This window comes from Crocuta crocuta, unplaced genomic scaffold (genome assembly GCF_008692635.1).
Source record: "Crocuta crocuta isolate KB4526 unplaced genomic scaffold, BGI_CrCroc_1.0 scaffold84, whole genome shotgun sequence".
Taxonomy (NCBI): domain Eukaryota; kingdom Metazoa; phylum Chordata; class Mammalia; order Carnivora; family Hyaenidae; genus Crocuta; species Crocuta crocuta.
In genome coordinates, this window is record NW_027530213.1 from 5522839 (window position 1) to 5543040 (window position 20202).

The window sequence follows — 20202 nt, forward strand, 5'->3', positions numbered from 1 at the left end:
CACTTCATTTTTTATTGCAATAATAATTTTTATTATATATAAATTATATGTAGTATGTATATTTATTTATATATTTATATATGATAAATATTATATTTATCATTTTAACCATTTGTGAGTGTACAGTTCAGTGGCATTAATAATCATATTCACAATGTACAATCATCACCACCTAACGAACTCCAGAATTTCTTATCATCCCAAAATGACACTGTGTAATGAAAACAATTTTTTAAATATTTATTTATTTGTGAAGGAGAGAGAGAAGCAGTGTGAGCAGAGGAGGGGCAGAGAGAAAGGGAGACACAGAATCTGAAGCAGGCTCCAGGCTCTAAGCTGTCAGCACAGAGCCCGACGCGGGGCTCAAACCCACGAACTGTGAAATCATGACCTGAACTGAAGTTGGACACTTAACCGACTGAGCTTCCCAGGTGCCTCCCCCTTTTTAAAAAATTATTTAATGTTTATTTATTTTGAAGGAGAGAGAGAGACAGAGTATGAGCGGGGGTGGGACAGAGAGAGAGGAAGACACAGAATCTGAACAAACTGACACTGTATCCTTTTTTTTTTTAATAGTTTATTGTCAGGTTGGTTTTCATATAACACCCAGTGCTCATCCCCACAAGTGCCCTCCTCCATGCCCATCTCCCCTACCCCTGACCTCCATCAGCCCTCAGTGTGTTCTCAGCATTCAAGAGTCTCTCATGCTTTGCCTCCCTTCCTCTCCCCCACTNCTGTATCCTTAAACAGTGACTTCCCATTCCTGTCTCCCTCCAATCCCTGGGAACCTCTCTTTCATTCTCTTTTCTATGAATTTACCTGTTCTAGGTACCTCATATAAGTACAATCACACAGCACTTGTCCTTCTGGGTCTGGCATAATATTTTCAAGGTCTATCTGTGTTGTGATATCTATTGAAATTTGATTCCTTTTTATGGCAGAAAAGTATTCCATCATAAAGACAGACTCATTCACTGACGGACACTTTGGCTTGTTTCCACCTTTTGAAACCCTGTTTAGTGTGTGTGATTCTTTTCTTGTTCCTCACTTAGATAAGAAAAATTACATTCACTGTAAATATTAAACAGAGTCTCAGATAACATAAATTGCCAACTTGATTGGACACCCATCATGGCAGTCGGAACCTTTTGGGCTGACTACCTGAATGGGTTAATGGGGCACCTTTCTGCCTATAACACTTCCATACCCACTGTTAGTCCTTGCTAACTCGGCCCACACACTGCTGTTTGGGGGTGGGGGACGAGAGAGGCAAAGGGAGACCATGGGAGAGATTAGAAGAATCTTATCAGCCTTTGTTTTCAGTGGCCTGGCTCTCTCTGACCCCTTGGGTGTTTAACATGGCTTGTTTCTCTCCTGTGCATTCTTGTGGGCTCTCTTATCTGGCTCTTTCTGATGCAGCTCCCTACACAGGGCAGTGTCCCTCCCTCTCTAGGACCTTAGCCCCCAATTCCATCTCCAATCCTGTTCACAGTGGTCTACACCACAAGCTCTTCAGGCTGAAATTTCCTTGCTTGGGCAGTCCATCCTTGTGGGCAGAATCCCTTTGTTTTTTGTAATGTTTATTTATTTATTTGGAGAAAGAGTGTGTGTGTGTGTACGAGTGTAAGCAGGGGAGGAGTGGGGGTGGGGGGGAAGAGAGAGAACCCCAAGCAGGCTCTGCACTGTCAGCGGAGAGCCTGATGTAGGACTTCATCTCATGAGCCATGAGATCATGACCTGAGCCGAAATTAAGAGTCAGTTGCTTAACCTACTGAGCCACCCAGGTGCCCCCAGAATTCCTTTAATTTTAATCCTATTTTTATTTTTATTTTATTTATTTATTTTTTTAATAGTTTATTGTCAAATTAGTTTCCACATAACACTCAGTGCTCATCCCCACAAGTGTCCTCCTCCATGCCCATCCCCCCCTCCCCCCACATCCATCAGTCCTCAGTTTTTGTCAGCATTCAAGAGTCTCTCATGGTTTGCCTCTCTCCCTTTCCCCCACCATTTCCGCCCTTCTTCTCCCCCTTGTTCCTCCGTCAAGTTCCTCCTAATCCTCCTATACGTGCAAACATATGATATTTGTCCTTCTCTGCCTGACTTATTTCGCTCAGCATAACACCCTCAAGGTCCATCCATGTTGCTACACATGGCCAGATTTCATTGTTTCTCATTGCCATGTAGTATTCCATGGTATAGATAAACCACATCTTCTTGATCCATTCATCTGTTGATGGACACTTAGGCTCTTTCCATGTTTTAGCTATTGTGGAGAGTGCTGCTATGAACATTGGGGTACATGTGCTCCTATGCATCAGCATTTCTGTATCCCTTGGGTAAATTCCTAGCAGTGCTATTGCTGGGTCATACGGGAGTTCTATTGTTAGTTTCCTGAGGAACCTCCACACTGTTTTCCAGAGGGGCTGTACCAGTTTACATTCCCACCAACAGTGTAGGACTATTTTTATTTTTTAAAGTTTATTTATTTATTTTGAGAAACAGAGAGAGCACAAGCAAGGGAGGGGCAGAGAGAGAGGGAGAGAGAGAATCGAAAGCAGGCTCCAAATTGCCAGCACAGAGCCCAAGTCAAGGCTCGATCCTACGAATCGTGAGATCATGACCTGAGCCAAGATCAAGAGCCAGATACTTAACCACCTGGGCTACCCAGGCACCCCCAGAGTCCCTTTTTAAATAGTGCTAAGCCAAAATCTTACTTGGGGATTCCATATTTGAGGCACCTTGGAAGAGAGTGCTGGACTTTACTAATGCACCCCCTGTCCTACCTTACAAGAGGCCACTCACAGTCACAGGGATGAGTCAGACCCTGGACTGAGTCACACATGCTCTCTGTCCCTCTCTCCAGATTTGACAAGAGTGGCAGACTTGTCCCTATGCCTTGGTCATTTGGATGGGAGAGAGAAGTCGAGAAGCCACACTTGAAACTCTCTCCTAAGACCCTCCTCTTCATTGCCCTCTCTTGACCTTTTATCGTCACTGAGGATCAGGACCCTTGAACATCTCTTTGGAAGTTTCCCCATGGTCCTGTCTCACTGCTCACCCTGATATGGAATATCCCTTATCTCTCAGTAGCACCGGCAGCCACTTCAGCAACTCACCAAGCCTCGATCCCTGTGGCTGCTATGCAGGCTGTCTGTCCCTCTCTTTGATCACCTCCTTTTGCCCCACATCAGCCCATCTCAAACATACCTCAGATCCCAGCTGTGTCATGGAACGCAACAAGAAATACTCAAATCTTCCTTTCGGGGATATAATTTCTCTCCATTCTATCATGGTGGATCCTCCATCAATGTTTTTTGAATTGAATTGAGACAGGAAGGTCACATAACCAAGTTGGACCCATTCAGACAAGCATGTACACGCAATGATTCATTCCATGTTAAGTTCATGTTCAAGCAAAGGAGGAGCTGCTTGTCTCCCAGCACAACTGGATGTCACCCTTCTGTTTAGTCTGAGGAGCGTCATGAAGGAACAGATCTCAAGTGGCTCTTTCTTGTCAAATCTGTTGCCTTTCCCATAGTTTGTTTTACTAGTCTCTCTTTTCAGCATCTAACTCTGTTTCTCTCTCATCCCTTGAAATGTCATTCCTTGGCTTGTAACATATTCCCTTCTTCTTCTTTTTTTTTTTAATGTTTATTTATTTATTTTGAGAAAGACAGAGAGAGCCTGAGCAGGGGAAGGGCAGAGAGAGAGAGAAAGAGAAAGAATCCTAAGCATCTCGGTGCTGTCAGCTCAGAGCCTAACATGGGGCTCGAACTCAGGAACCGTGAAACCATGACCTGAGCTGAAATCAAGAGTTGGACACTTAAGTGACTGAGGCACCCAGGTGCTCCAATGCTCCCTTTTTCTTTCTCCTACTCCCCTTGCCACCCTTCCCCGTGGCTCCTGTTTCTTCCTGCCCCCTTTTGGAATTCTCATCTTGAGCTTCCGACTTTCTTTCACATTGGAAATACGGGATTCTGCCCCATTGCCTCAGCCTGAAGTTCAATGCTGGTCCATTCTGCATCCTTACCTCTTCCTCAACAAGGACCACCATCGTGGCAATGCAATGCTACACACCACAACAAAATGCTGTGGCTTAAAACAACCAGCATTTATTACTGCTCACACCTCCTGGCTTATCAGAATGCTTGTCACCTCACAGCTGAAGTATGGCAGCCAGGCTGGGTTCCTCACCAGCGCCCAAGCAGACAGAGCTTATTTCTGATCCGCCCTTGGCCTCAGAGCTCTGCCCATCTCCGCTGCTCTCCTGTCCTTTTATCTACCCAGAATGCATGTGTCTACTGCCAACAAAATGAAACATGCAGATCTGTCAGTGTCCAGCTCAGGACCCCACCATTCTGTGGCCACAGGCTTTTTGGCCACATGCTTTCGTCCTGACCCTCTGTCCAGCCCATGGTCTCTGTTCAGTTTTGTGAGCCACGCCCAGGCCCGGGACTGGGATCAGGCAAGGGAGGTTCATTGGGCGCAGAAAGCGCTTACTTGTCAGGTCACCCAAGTTCAGGGTCATCACTGATGGTCAGTGCTTCCCAAATTGCAAATCCTGGGAGCCTCACTCACTTCTTCCCTAGTCCCTACCCTGGTCATAAGGGTCGTTTTGATATAACTTCTCATTTTTTATGTGAATCGTTCATACGATTATGAACCTTCTTCTGAGCAGGACCAGGTCTGTCTAGCCCAAGATTAGGAAATAAAGATACTCAGTGAGGTAACCTAGTACTCAAATACTCAGAGAAGTCACTAGTTGTGGAGAAAGTGAGGTGTTCCTGATATTTAGTAAAGCCTAGGGGAAGAAATTGGAAGAGACAAAAAAAATGTATGGATAAAGGAGGGATTGATTGATTCTGCCAAAGATTAAGGCACACGTGAAGTCGTGTCATGATAAGAGAAGAATTCAAGGAAAAAGGAAAGCACTGCTGTGAGGGAGAGTGGCCTTGAGAAGCACACACACCAGGCATAGGGAAGGAGAAAATGCAGAAGCCTGACTCGGGGGGAGTGGGATGAGAGAGACCCAGACGTAGATTCCTATAGCTGGGGAGGACGGAAGGAGAGGGCTCTCGGGCCTGAGTTGTGGAGTAAAGTTAGAGCTGAGTGTATCCATACATATATAAATGGCTATGACCATCACCAAGGAAGGGGAGAGAAGAGAAAGGAAGCCTCTGTTTTTGGAAATGGTGTCATTTCAAATGGAGGAAGAATTGACAAGTAACACTGGTCAAAAAGGAAATGAGGGATTCCTGTTTAAAGATAAAGGCATGGAGAAAGAAGCTAAAGGTCACCTACAAAATCGGGTGCAGTGTATAGTTTCTGAACATCTTTTCATAGACAAGGAAATTCACGGCGACCTAAGAGACCAGATTCTCCAGGAGCTCAGAATTCTTTTCTGAAGAGCCCCAGATTGTTTGGCTACAATTTCAGGCCTGTCGACATTCATGAGGTTGATTTTCTGAACCCCTCCACATCCGCTGAGCAACCGCTGTGAGTGTGAGGAAGTCCCTGAGTCCCAGTTCACAGCATGTGGCTCACGGGGGCAGGAACTCAGGTCCTGGAGTCTCCATTTTCCATATAAATCCGAGAATTGTAAATGAGTGATGGCAAAATTTAAAAAGCCCGGGGAAACAAACTAAAGACAAATACTTTCATCATAATCAAAAAGCCACCAAAGTCTCATGTGACCTGCCAGCCAAGATCATTGTCCTCTGATGACAAAAATTCAGGTGAAACCACCCCATCTTACCACCCTGGGCCCTTCAGGTCCACCAAAGTTTTCAATTCCTCTAAATTTTCTTATCCTGAGAAGATGTGAGATATATACATAGGTATATAATGGAGTATTACTCAGCCATCAAAAATAATAAAATCTTGCCATTTGCAGCAAAATGGATGGAGCTCGAATGTACTATGCCAAGGAAAATAAATTCAAGAAAGAGAAATACCATATGATTTCACTCACTTGTGGAATTTAAGAAAGAAAACATATGAACATATGGGAAATGGGTGGAGGGAAAGAGAAAGAAAGAAACCACAAGCGACTCTTTTTAAATTATTTATATTTTTAACTTTTTTTAATGTTTATTTTTGAGAGAGAGCACGCACTTGGGTGGGGGAGGGGCAGAGAAAGGGGGAGGCACAGAATCCGAAGCAGGCTCCAGGCTCTGAGCTGTCAGCACAGAGCCCGACACGGGGCTCGAACTCGCAGACTGCAAGATCATGACCTGAGCCAAAGTCGGTCACTTAAACGACTGAGCCACCCACGTGCCCCCCACTCTTAATAACTGAGAACAAAGTGAGGGTTGCTGGAGGGAGGTGGGTGGGAGATGGGCTAGATGATGACAGGGACTAGGGAGGGCACTTGTTGGGATGAGCACTGGGTGTCGTATGTAAGTGATGAATCACTGAATTCTACTCTTGAAACCAATATTGCACCATACGTTAACTAAAATTTAAATAAAAAAAAATTAAAACAAATTTTCTTATCCTGGCAAAAATACCATCTCAGATAGAAGGGATGTGTGGGAGATAAGTCACATTCACGCAAGTGAATGCATGTGTATGTGTGTCACAAATACATTCCGCGTCCCAGTGAGGATGTGATGTGACTGGTCCCAGAGGCCGAGGGGCTGTGTTCTGATCGCTGTAGTGCGGTTGCAGTGGTGTGGCACGTGGTGATAGCCTGGTTTCTTCTCCCTGCTTTGAATAAAGTGAACATTTGAGAAAGTGAAATCAGAACCAGAACACAGGCAGGATCCTCCTTTCCGCTCTTCGCCCAGAAATCCAGCCAGCTGCTGAAGTGGCCCAGGCAAGGACGGGAACTTAAACGGGAGGAAATTAAAATACACACCGCACAATTTTAAGGGGAGTGTTTTGTTTTCTCAGTACAGTTGATTTTTTTTTTTTAATTTTGACATTTTGAGGTTCAGCAAGAATTTGCAGCTTGCGTCGGTATGGCTGAATAATATTCTTCCCAAAGAACATTTAATTCAAAAATTAAGCAATGAACACTGCGGATTTCTCCAGTATCGACTGCTGAGGCTGTATTTTCTACTTGCTCTTACCCAGACCTCTCATGTAGGGACCTGATGCCGTGTGTTGGTGAGACCTGGTGAGTTCAAGTATTAAAATTCACATACTACATATTTCCATCTTGAAGCATCAGTCACAGGTCTCTTTGTAATGCCATTCAGTACCACTTTGCATAGTCCAAAAATTACTGATCCTCAGAGCACCCCGGTGAAAAAGGCACTATTATGCGTCAGTCGGTAAGGAATCTTGTGAAAGTTTGTTAATTTGCCTACCTCCAGGAAAATGGGTAGCAATTACAATAAAGGTCCAAAGTCCCCAAAGCCAGGTGCTTTGATCACAGAAGGGACGCTCATTATTTGGCACCTAAGCTGGATTATTGAATTTTACACTATCTAACCGATGTAAATTCCCGCTTCTCCAATGCAGGGTAATTTTAGTTGCTTCATTTCCTTTAGCTTTCTCTCCCTGGACCTCATGCTAAAATTAGCCTCAAGGTTGGAGGAACCGGCTGGAAAGTTCAGTACCAGCTCGGAATGTTTTCCATCGTTTGACCAAACTTCGAATGCTAAACATTTCTAACATTCAAAGAGGGTTTGTTTAAGTTTTCCAGTTTTACCCTCCTGGTTTCAAATGGCACCAGAAGCTAAAAAGCCAACATTCTGTAAAGAGAAACTATTCCAAACAAGATTCCTGGCCCAGGCCAGGCCTGAAAGGATCCAGATGCATTGGAAAGAGGTAGCCAAACTCCTGGACTCCTGTGTAAACGGGTCCTCTGGACTCTGCCTTGGCTGATCCAAGTGGCGACAGTCTAAGGCCGGGTCCCTCATTCTGGAACAAAGTACAGGCTATGACATGTGCGAGGTCACCATTGGAGAGCGGAGGCAGGCATCCCGCAGGGAGGATGGCTCATGACAGGACCCCAGAGGCCACCTGCAACGCTACCACATGAACACGCGGTGTGCGTCTGGAAGAACTCACAGGATTGATGTGTTTCCAAAATGCAAACTAGGTAAAAACCGAGAGTCTGGTGCCCCTGGAGGAAAAAGGCCTTCTGTTTACATACATGTGGTCACCAGCTTGGGAGACAGAGCACACGGGAGCCTCCGCACCTTGTGTGTCAAACCTCAAACTGTAAACTTGACCCAAACCCAGCACTTGAGATGAGAGGTCTGAGTGACCATCCAAGAAAGCTCTATCTTGGAGGACGGGAGCCGCACCTCTTGTGGGTTTCTGCTATCTAGAAACACCCAGAGTTTAAAAAATTGTGCCAAGGCAACAAGGTAGAAAAGTTAGACTTTTCAGAAAGCTCTAAGGAAAACAGATCTCAAAGACTGTAGAAAGTTATCATAGCGTATTCTTTACCAAATCCCTGCCTATGCCGGGCTTCCTCAGAGCCACACCTCCCCAGCTTTGATGTGTGCAGGAATCACCTGGGGAAATGGTAAAACTGCAGACCCCAAAAATGTAGGTCTGGGACTACAGCCCAAGATTCTGATCCCCCACGAGTTCTTGGGCGATGTCAGTGCTGCTGACCTACAGACCACCCTTTGAGTAGTGGAGCACTGGAAACTCTTAGATTTAAAACAATGGTCATTAAACAGCCTTTCATGTCATTAGACAGCTTTCATTGGATGGGTTGACAGGTTTCACTGATGGGTTTTAATGCCTGCCTTTTTTTTTTTTTTTTTTTTTTTTAAATCCTTTTTTTTCNCCATCCAGGGAAGGTAAAAGAATAAATACTGAAACTCTTATCTGGCTATACAATGAAGTCTTGTGGGGACTTCAGTTTGAACTCCACTCTTACCGGGAAGAAGGAGAGACTTGCCCACTGTGGCCGCCATCTTGAGGGGCCAGGAAAGATCTGTAACAGTTGGGCCTGCAGTGGTCTCAGTTACCCTGAGCTGTTGGGGTGCCAAGGGCAGCTTGTATTCGTTCCATGAAGCTCTGACGTCCATGTCTCAGTTTCAGATTCATCACTGAGGTCGTTGTCAGCCTGGCATGGAAGTTTCTCGATAGCACCTCTGCTGGAATACAAAGAAGGAGAAAGTAATGAAAATATATGCTATGGGGAGGTAATTTAACAGCATTGCCTTTTGGGGGATGTTAGACTACATCAATTTTGGAGGTCCTTCCTTTCCTCTATTTTCTGGTCAGAGAATCTGCTTTATAATAAACATGCTCAGAAACACTGTGCAGTATCATGCAATGAAAAGGCCTAACAGAGAATGCTTTCATTGGGTTGGGTCGCACATAGAAGTTTATACATTAATTACAGGGTTATGCAGGCATGCATCTTTCCACCTTTGGTGGTATTTTTATAGAACCATTAAGAATGACACCCGAGCATACTCCCCCCCCCCTCCCCAACAGTGGCATGTAGAAGCTGTAGCCAGTTTGAGTGAGGATGAAAACTGCCATCCAATTATTTGGCAAAGCCACAGTCGGTGGTAGCCGCTTGGGTACAATTCCCAAGCAAGCAGCCCAAGGTCTGAGTCACTCACAGGAAGTAGGTCACAGGGTGTGGGCTAATGCACAAACCTAAAGAATCCTCAACAGTTCTCGCTAAGATAGGATTGAGGATTCCTCCAGGCGACTCACTGATGATATATGTGTCTTTTCGTCTTGGGCTCCCAGGGAAGTGGTGAGGCCAAGTTCACCAGTGGCTGGCTGAGTCTTCACTTATTGTCATGACTTGGAGGAGGCCCAGAAAAGCTCCGACTGTTGCCTCACCAAGCTTTGAGGTCCTGCTGCGGCTGATAACCCGGACGGAGGCAAAGCAAGTGCGCCTTTCGCGCTGGCCTTCAACTCTGCCCCCTGGTGCCCCGTCGAAACTCTGACCCCGATGATTACAATTGAGGGCAGCGCTACGGTGAGGCCTCAGTGAACACAAACTCCAGCCTGACACGTCATCTTTAACCTTGACCTGTCCTAGGAGGATTCATCTGGGAAAAGATACATGTTCAGCTCTAGCGAGGCACACAGGGAAAAGCCAAGAATGCGGGCAGTTAGCTGACCCATCCAGAGCCGCCTCCTCTCAAGCATCTGGACACCTAAGGCTGAAACCATCTGGGGAGTTTCTAAAACGAAGTATCAGAATTTATCTGCGTCGCCACTTGAATTGCTAAGTCATTAATAAGTCTGAGCCAGCTCTGCTGTGACAGCTGCATGTTACGCTTTCAGCTATTACGATCCTTCCAGGGAACATTACATACAGAGGAGAGAAGAGAGCTTGATGTGGGCTCAGACCCACACGTAAGTTTATCAGTGAGCATAGGGACATGGTCTTAACTATCTTCACAAGGGATTTGCATTGAGAAGCAACAGGAAACATGCAACATGCATGGACATTAATAAACATCATAAAAGAAATACCTACCTTATTATTCTTTTAAATATTAATAAGGTGTCAACACTCGGTAAGCTAGCTTCACACAAGTGTGGGAGAAAGCAGTCTCTTGAGTTTCAATTCCTGCGTTAGTCAAAACAGGAGTAAGTAAAAATCATGTCTTTTCCTCTTAAAAGACCTGCGCCATTTGCCCGTGAGCACATTATCAGAGTGGGTATGGGCGAAACTGAGTGGATGAGAAAAACACCAAGGGGTTATTCTGATCCTACAGGCTTCCTGAAGCCCCTTGGCTGCTTGTGGCCATGCAGTTTGGAATCCAGCGTCGGCATCTTGGATCCATCGTCCTGATTGCCCTTGACCGTGTGCGTTGAAACGTGGCATGCCCAGGGTGCCACGAAGGATGTATGCGGAGCAGAGCAAAGTTAATAAGAATAAATCAGGGAAACAGAGTCTCTCTTTATGTTGGAACTTCAAGAAGCACAGTATTTTGTTAGTGCTTAAAGGCAACAAGCAGGAAAGAGAAGTAGTTATGTGTGCCCAGAATGGCTTGCCCACGTGCAAAGTTATCCTGTTTGTAGCACCTCCGAGCAGGCGTGACTTCTTCCTGGGGTAGAGGATGAGCCGCATGACCTTCAGTGAGTCCCATGAGAAGGGGCTTGCCGTAAAGGAGACCTGCGCTGGTTCCTCTATCTGCTGTGAAGTCTTCTTAACGCACTCAGAGTGTAGTTATGGTAGTGTTAACACCTGCGTTTTACCTACAGGTCTGAATTAACCTATCGATGCCAATTGAACTAGAGAAAGGCAACATTCACAGGTGAAAACAAAAAATAAACGGTTGCAGATTAGCCACTGCTGGGGCTCAAAATGCAGGCCCTCTCTTTTCTTTGTTTTCCGGTAGATTCCTAATTTGAGTGTGTGTGTGTGTAAGAGAGAACTCTGATTTCATCTCTGTACTGAAAAGATGTTCATTTAAGAGGAGTAAAACCACATAATTTTGCTTTTGTTACAACGATCTTTTGGGCACAAAATTAAAATGCTTCCCCCCCCCCCACTTTTTTTGGGCTTTACAATACCAGCAAGTTGCTAGACCCTTTCAGGGGTCAGGCTGTCTGCGAAAGATTTCCTTTTATTTTGTTTTTCCTTTTGTACTTTCACTTACGCTGTCCTAGTCTTTACCAAGTGCTGGATTCTCCTGAGCTGATGCCTAGCGTCTTAAGTGATGGGATCCACATCCTGCCTGAGCAGCAGCCTGATGCCAGGGTTGAATTACTATTGAATAAGCAGCAATGAAATTGGTATCAAAATAATCAGTAGTTCCCAAAACCACAAATAACAACAAAAGACCCAAGTTGTCCTAAACCGGCAAAGATCATTGGTATAATAAGAGACTGAGTCACTTTTCTCTACGATCCCTCTCTTGCAAACGCTACTCGCCTCTTTTCTTGAACAGCCTCGGGGAGGGCAGGTGGGGGGAAGGAAGGGCACTGCTCAGAAAGTAAAAAAAAAAAAAAAAAAAAAAAAAAAATTNTTAAGTCACATGATTGGCAAGAGCCAATTAAGATGGGGCTGTGGAAAGGGGAACAGTTAAATTTGTAATTTGGGTTGTGTGAAAACTTCTTTGGGCCTCATAAACAACCACAGAACCACAAGTTGGGTAGGCTGGTAGTGTCAGAAGTCTGCGCCCGGCATAGTGGTCAGCGAGCAGGACGAATCACATTGACTGCAAACCACAGGGTTTCACAGAGTGGTGAGCATCACCAAGCCACAGCCAAGACGCCGCTTTTTTTCGCTTTTTTTTTTCAAATCTTGAACAATTTGAATATTTTGTTTTCGCCAAGGTACATCTTTCGCAGGGCTCAGGGAGCCCCCAGAGGTACGGGGAGAAAAAAAAAAAGAGAGAGAAAGGCAGGGAGCCATGGTTGGGGAGGTGAGGTTAAGACAGTGACCTTTCTTTGGTTTTCACTCCAAAGGTGAAAGAAATCATTGAATCCCCCGCCTTCAGAAGAGGGTGCATTTTCAGGAGGAAGCGATGGCTTCAGACAGCATATTTGAGTCATTTCCTTCATACCCACAGTGCTTCATGAGAGGTGAGTACGCTCTGGGCTTTTGATACCTACTTTGGCTCGGCTTTGCAGATAACGAAATGGCAGCCGGTTGTAACTCGGTGCACGTCGCTCCCGTCGATTCCCTGTCTGTTTTGTGGAAGGAATTCAAACTCAGGCGTATGATTACAAGGCTATTGGATTACTTATTCATCAGATGACAGCCCTTCAGAAACGTTTTAATAAATACTTAGCTAAGCTGTTGAAGTGTTCGGTCGGTGTGTGAGAACTTTGTCAAGTGCAAGTAAGTTGGGCTGTTCCTGATTAAAGTCCTAGAGATTATAAAGCTTGCAAGAAGCTGTCTGGGTTTTCTTTTCTGTCCCTTGCCCGCAGTGACTGTGGCTGAGTCCTGAACTCAGCCCGCCCCGGGGGGTTAGCGGGCGCCTGCACCACCAGCCAAAAGGGCTGGTGCCAGCATGGGGCGGAGGCAGGCTCGCAGGCACATGTTAGAGCAGCCTGGGGACTCTGGGGACAAAGTGGCAGCTCTGCTGTCCCCTGAAGGCAGAGAGTGCAAGAGCCAGGCAGATTCGTCTGGGTTAGAACCCCCAGGATTGGGCCACGCTCCTTGTAGCCTCAGTGCAAAGAGGCGGCAGGCGTCTTTCAAGGGGGGGGGGGGGGAATGCAAGTTGTCATGTACAGAGATCTCTCGCGCACAAAGAGCAATGAAGAAATTTCCTAAGTCGAGCGTCGTCGCGGCTCGGGTCATTAGCTGGTGCGCTTCCTAATTGGAACGGCCAGTGTGGAAAACCTGGCTGCAGTTTTGCAACCCGCCTCTCGAAATGTGCAAAGCTGTGCTGGGGCCACGGCTCTGGGTGTGTGAGTATGTGTGTGTCTGTGCGTTTTGTGCAGCTCTGGTGGGAAAAGAGGGCTGTGCTTAAACAAACAATAATACACAAAATGTCGCGAAGGCACTGCAGTGTGTCGGGGCCCGCACTTTGACCAACGCCTGCAGAATGTGGCTTCATGGTTTGGCAGCAGGGGGACGGAGTGGGATGGGATCGGGGGCATAATTAATTTTCTGGCTACAAATTCTCGAGGGCACCCAAGTAGTATCTGTGACTCATTATTTATTCATGCAGCCAAATGAGCAGAGGAATGCGGAGGGCTGCCAGCCAGTTTGTCACAACAAATGCTATTGTGAATGTCACAGAGCCTCTGTGTTTCCGGGTCCCTGAAATGTAAAAACTTGACAAAGCTGTGTGTGTGTGTGTGTGTGTGTGTGTGTGCGCACGTGTGCGAGCGCGCTCGCATTGAGGGTGGTGAGGAAGATTTCAGGCGAAGGGGAAGAAAGCAAGTCATTAACCGATTCAAAGCTTCAAATTAGAGGGTTTGCAAATGCTTCTTTACTGGCAGCAGAGGAAATTTTAGTGAAGTTGAATCATGCGATGTGTGTGAGTCACACGCCCTTGTCACAGAGCAGCGCCGGGCTCCTGTGGTAGAGATGCCGGCCGCTGGTGAGAAGCTGCGAGCTGCTCCCTGGCTGCATTTCCTCTGAGCTGCTAACGAGCAAAGGAAGCAATATTTGTAGAATAACAGAAAGAAAGGTCTTCCTGCCTTCACTCTGCTCTCAATACCCTCCCCGTGATAATTGTTTCCTATGTTATCAAACTCAGGAAGACAGAGTCAGGAAATTTGAAAACATTCCACTGGGCAATAGATTAGATTTTGTGCATGGTGTGGGGCTGCCTTCAAAGCTGTCCTTACTGACCAGATGGCAGAGATGGGGAAGAGACCCAGAGACTGGCTCGAACAGCAGGAAATAGAAGGAGCTCAGGCCCTAACACGGCCCCATCGCTCTTGTGCTGATGGAGGTCACTGAGCCTCCCCAGGTTAGGAACAAGGTGCAGTTTGCTTTCATTTTGTTTTAATGTTTTTTTCTTTATTTTTGAGAGAGAGAGAGAGAGACAGCGTGAGCAGGGGAGGGTCAGAGAGAGAGGGAGATACAGAATCAGAAACAGGCTCCAGGCTCTGAGCTGGCTGTCAGCACAGAGCCCGATGCGGGGCTCGAACGCACAAACCGTGAGATCATGACCTGAGCCGAAGTCGGACACTTAACCGACTGAGCCACCCAGGCGCCCCAAGGTGCAGCTTGCTTTCAAAGTGAGCAGTTGACAGAGAGAGCCCTGAGACCCAAATCAAGTCTCAGAAGGGCTACTGGACAAAGGCCTTGTTCACCCCTCTGTGTCAGGAAAAGGAACTTGGGGGCTTGGATCATCTCTGACTTAAATCAGATGGCATTGAGATTTCATTTCAGGGAACCAACGTGAAATCTTGGCACTCTCCCAGTTAATTTTAGCAAGGTGATCCACCAGTGGAGGGTTTGCATCGTCAGGATCAGCCGTCCACGCTCCCTGGAGCTGGAGGGGGTGCAAAAGGTCATTGCTTTTCGGTGCCTTTTGAGTGCCGCCTGAGAGCGTGATGTTAGGAGAATTGTGTCTGGTCATCTGTGGCAAACGGTTCTCTCTCAGTGTCCTTAGCCGCGTTCCCAAAGACCGGCTGTCAGCAGCGCTCAGCCCCGTGGTCATTTCTTGCTCCGCACAATTTACAGTGAGCGTTCCCTCTCCAACTGCAGCCATGAGCTAGAGGGGGAAGCAACGTTTGTTTCCTTCCCGGGATGATGCTTTATCAGTCCACGCGATCCTCACAGAAGGAAACCCGTAACTCATTTTTGGCAGAGATACCCATGTGGAAACTGAGAGGAAAGAGAGGTATGGGCCAAGCAAACCATTGTTGCCTCGCCTGGAGAGGCAAGCCAGGGTCTGAAAGAGCGGCATGCAAGATGAATGTGGGCTACCACAGAGAATGCCGCTCTGTTCCCACCACACCGCACCAAGCTCTCACTTCATTTGCTTGGGTGAGAAGGTAAGACGTGGCTGGCGTTCCCTGGAATGAACCCACGTGGTTCGAGACGTGGCATTCTTGCAGAACCCACGCTGGCGTCCCCTCACGAGGCCCAAGGTGTCGGCCCAACGGGCGGTGGTAGCTGTGAAAAAGCAAAGCGGTGGCACATGCACACTTTTGCACAATGCCTCAGGTAGCCTTGTTCTTAGAAGTGGCTTAGTGGTCTATGCAAAGCCTGAATGCTAATATGCCTCCGAGTTCCTAGAACCACAGGTAAAAAAAAAAAAAATCTCAGCGAGGCTGACTCACGACTGTTTTCTTGGAGGTATCTTTCAAAGGGAATGGCAGAACATGAGGCGAAGTGTCTGAAGTGTGTTCCTCTGTGAACCTCCGCTTGCCACGCTTTTCAGAAAAATCTTCCCAAAGACACTTCTGGCTCCGCTGAAGAGTCAAGGTCACAGAAAGCTATACATTAAACCGGGCATCGTAGTTTGAAATGTGTGAAATCTGTGTTCTGTTTCTGGAGCCGCCGTGTTTCTGGGGGCTAAAACAAGAGTATCATCTCATGATTCTGGCGACCAGAAGTCTCACTGCGAAATCTGGTAGAGCTTTGTTTTTGGAAGCCTGCAAGGTGTTGAGAGGATTGATTTCTTCTGAGGCCTCTCTCATTGGCTCGCGGATGGCCATCTTCTCCCTGTGTGTTCATGCGACCTTTGTGTGTATCTGTGTACCAGTTTCCCTTCTTATAGGGGCACCAGACATGTGGCATCAGGGCCCGCCCTGAATTGAACAGTAAGCACCTCTGTAAAAACTCAGTCTCCATATGCAATCACATTCTGAAGTATTAAGAGTTAGGACTCCAACCTATGAATTTTGGAGGAGACCTAGTGCAACCCAGGACGCGCGTCTTAATAAATCTGACTGCTTCTGGCCCGTGAGGAAACTGGACTAGGGGCTCTCCCGGATGTTGAAGAATCAGACCCTAGCCCCATACTCTGTGCAAAATGGAGCCTCATATCTTGAAACTGCCCACACATTGTGAAACTGAGAGGGGGCAAAAAAAAAAAGGTGCTAAAAATCGATCTAAACTCATAATCATACGCTTCGCCATTTAGTTTCTTTGCACGCTAACAACCTTTGAAAATGACAAAGCAATTCTGAAATGTTTAAGTTTTAAAAGAGCCAAAAGCTGTCCCCAGAAGAAGCCAGGCTTGGCTCTGTTTCCTCCAGTGGGATTGACCCCGTATTTCAGAATCTTTGCAAGACACACTTCAGCAGCAAGGGTGGATGGCGGGGGATGGGGGAAGGGTGTCAGGCCGCACGGGGCCCCACACCTGCTCACATACCTAGTGCAGGCCCAGCGAACAATCAGTAGCAGAAGTGTCTTCAGAAATGGCAGTTGATTCCCGAGCTAAACAGCAAGAAGCCTTGGAAAGAAATCGGTAGCCAGGAGATTCCTTTGTTCCCTCAAAATAGCCCTGAAATGTGTGTTCCTGGAGACCTGCCCCTTTACAGAGAAAGCAAGGCTGGGTCCAAGGTCACCACCCGCAGAGACTTTATTAAAGCCATCAGTGCTTGGCAGGGAGTTGGTGTAGAGAGAACCTGGAGTTGATGGGAACAGTAAGAGAATAAGGCAGGGGATGTGGGCTGAACCTGGACCAGGCACAGACAGCCCAGCGATGATGGACTTTTCCTTTCCATTTTTCTGGCTTTAGCCACAGAGCATAAAGCAGCTTCTCTCATGAGCCTCAGTTTCCTCGTCTACAAAACAAGAAGATAGCGGTAGTACGTATGGCTAACGTAGCTGTGTGGACTAAATTAAGTAACCCGTGTAAAGTGCTTGGCACAATCACAAAACAGGCAGCTGAGTACCTCGGTGATCTGGATTCAGTTGTCTAAGATGACACTCTGTCAAAGGTTGTCCCTCTAGGAAAGGAGAGGTCACAATATCCTGGCTGACACCTGGCTCCCTAGAGAAAGTGACCCAGGGGTTGGGGAAGAGATGGTGGGTGGGAACCAAGAGGAGAGAAGAAAGGGTGGTCTAGGTCCGGGGCGGGGGGTGGTGAGAAGGCAGCCTGGGCAAAGGTGAAACTGTGGGAACCCCAGTGGGGTGTGGGAGGTGCGAAGTCAGTCAGCCCAATGGCTTTCTCATCATCACATCACCCTTCCCTTACTCGGAAGCACCCACAGAGAGGACAGAAGAGCCTAGACCCCTTATATAGCTCAACTCAGCAAGTGTGGCTTTTCTTTTCATGTTTATTTGTTTTTGAGAGAGACAGAGAGAGACAGACAGAGGGCAAGTGGGGGAGGGGCAGAGAGAGAAGGAGATACAGAATCCGAAGCAGGTCCCAGGCTCCAAGCTGTCAGCCCAGAGCCCGATGTGGGGCTCGAACCCACGAACCATGAGACCATGACCTGAGCGGAAGTCGGATCCTTAACCCCACACGTGTGACTTTAAATATGGAGACTACTGGGGTGTGTTATAACATTAACCTTGACAGACGTCTCTCCTTCCTCGAGAGGAAATCCATGTATTTTCAATTCCTTTCTTAACGAAAAAGCCATTTCACCCTTGAACCCCAAGCAGGTTCTCCAGGCCTGAGAGGCCACCTATTTTCGTGCTCCTCTGCGACATTTCTGATCACCTACTTTACCAAAGCCCCCAGATGGAGACACCCCCCCCCGCTTCTCTCACTGGGGGAGCAAGCAGAGGCCGCACAGGAAACTCCCGCTCATTTTCAGTTTCTCAGGTAGCTTCCTAGTGACCTAGATGAGTCATTAAATGTCTCTGTGTCTTAGTTTTCTACCAAAAGGGGCTGGCAATGTTCTAGACGTGCTGGTCTCTGAGTTACAGAGTTCCTGTTCAAAACCTCTGAACGCATCAGAGAGCTCCCCGCAGCATATCACAGCAGTTCTTCTGGCTGCACGGAGCGGCTATTCTTTTTAATTGTTTTATGTCCTGATAGGAAATAGTCCTCCTACCAATTCACACACGTGAAGCCTTTTCCCACATTGGCTCGAAAAATTTTCCTTCTAACTCCCGTTCTTTAGAGAATTCTCCAGAAGCTTCTCTGGTCCCTGAACGGATATTAAAATCCGCACAACACCTGCCCTGTGACTCCCATTCCTTGACTCCCCCTGTCCCTCCTCCTGGGTACCACCAGTGCCCTGCTTCAGCGTTTTGGCTGAGTGAAAGAAGGCGTAAGCAATGTATCTTGCTGGGCCTGTCCCTTCCCCACCAAAAAATGCCATATATGTCTAATGGCCCCCAGTGGTCGAGAGGGGCCATTTCCTTGAAGAGCTTGGCAAGCCTTGAACATAATCAAGGAGTGTTTCAGGAGAACCATGGATGATTCCTGGACATGTAACAGAGTGCAAAACCTCAAGTAGCCACTGGCATGCTGGAAAAGTATGCTTGGACGCCCCTCTGGTTTGCCGACCCCCCCCCCACTTTGTCAGAGAGATATACTCTCATACTCTCCTAGCTTTCTGAATCTCTCTCACTCCCTTCTCCTTCCCCTCCATTCCCTCGGTAACACCCAATGATGCCACAGAAGGGAGAGAAGAAACGAAGACAGAGAAATAAACCATGTATCCAAAAGATGATTACGGTGATGAATTGCATCCCAGTGACATATAACGTGCAAAGCTCCTGCTAGGGTTTATCAGTGAGAATTACATTTGGCTGCACATTTAGGAAAATCTGACTCTAGCGGTTTGAGCGGCCGGGGATTGGCCCATCTCCTGTGGCACGCAGGCCAGGAGGATGGCCCACGGCGGGTTCAGTGGGGCCGGGATGCCCCTGTGTTTGGGCCTGAGCCTCAGATCTGTCCAGGCAGGAAGGAGAGGGGAGGCCTCAAGCCCTCTCCCTGTGAGACTGTCTTTTTATTCAGCAAAGGAAGCCCTCCTCTGCAAACTTCCCCTTCAATGTCATGTAGGCGAGACCCGGGTCGCAAAGCCTTGGGCTCGGAAGGTGCCTGGGAAGATGGAGTTGTTGCTTTCCTGCCTTGAGAGTGAAGGAAAGCAGAGGGGCAGGCAGCTGGGAAGGGAGGTCCAGTGAGCCCCACGCCACACCTGCCACAGCCAAAGCTGTTCCTAGACTGACTGCTCCCTGATGACACCCCGTCTCGTCCATCCCAACACTTCGACTGTCAGCAGGGCTTTGAAATACACACAGAGCAACCCCGGCTTCTTCCTCGGATCCTCTGGAAGGGGGATGGGGCGGGGCCCGGGGCTGGTGACATGGGAGGCAAGGTCACACCTATTATCTTGGTCATACTTGCCTCTCGGGTTAGAGAGGACAAGCAGACAGCCTCACGTCCACGTCCACGGGAGTGTTGCTTATGTGGGAGCCACCACACCTGGCCTTGGGGCCGAAGGACCTGTCAGTAACTGCAAATAGTTTACTTTTCCCTTGCCCTGACTCCTTTGCATGCTCAAAATCTCAGAGCTCGACACCCTGCAGCTTGTTTTTTAATGTTCATTTATTTTTGAGGGAGAGAGAGAGACAGTGTGAGTGGGGAAGGTGCAGAGAGAGAGGGAGACACAGAATCCGAAGCAGGCTACAGGCTATGAGCTGTCAGCACAGAGCCCGACGCGGGGCTCGAACTCATGAACCATGAGATCATGACCTGAGCCAAAGTCGGACACTTACCTAACTAGGCCCCCACGCGCCTCCCCCACCCCTTTTTTAAAAGAAGATTCTTTTTTTCTACAGAATTTCTTGAAAGGAACTCTTTTTCTTTTTTAACTTGCCCTCCTTAAATTTACCTCAAGATGTTTTTATCTGTGATGGAAATATAACAACCAGATAATAAGCGTCTATCTAAGAGATAGAGCACTCATTCACACCTTGTATTTCTGCAAGTG

The 20202-nt window shown here is 47.4% G+C and overlaps 1 protein-coding gene across 1 annotated transcript in view; it reads left to right on the forward strand.

Moving 5' to 3' along the window:
• Positions 1 to 12027: 12027 nt before the first annotated feature.
• Positions 12028 to 20202, forward strand: part of RUNX1 (RUNX family transcription factor 1) — a 250227-nt gene continuing 242052 nt past the window's right edge. The window contains exons 1-2 of the mRNA XM_077765499.1: positions 12028 to 12263; positions 12361 to 12477. Of these exons, the coding sequence (XP_077621625.1) occupies positions 12420 to 12477 (58 nt within the window). The 5' untranslated portion in view covers positions 12028 to 12263; positions 12361 to 12419. The remainder of the gene's footprint in view (positions 12264 to 12360; positions 12478 to 20202) is intronic.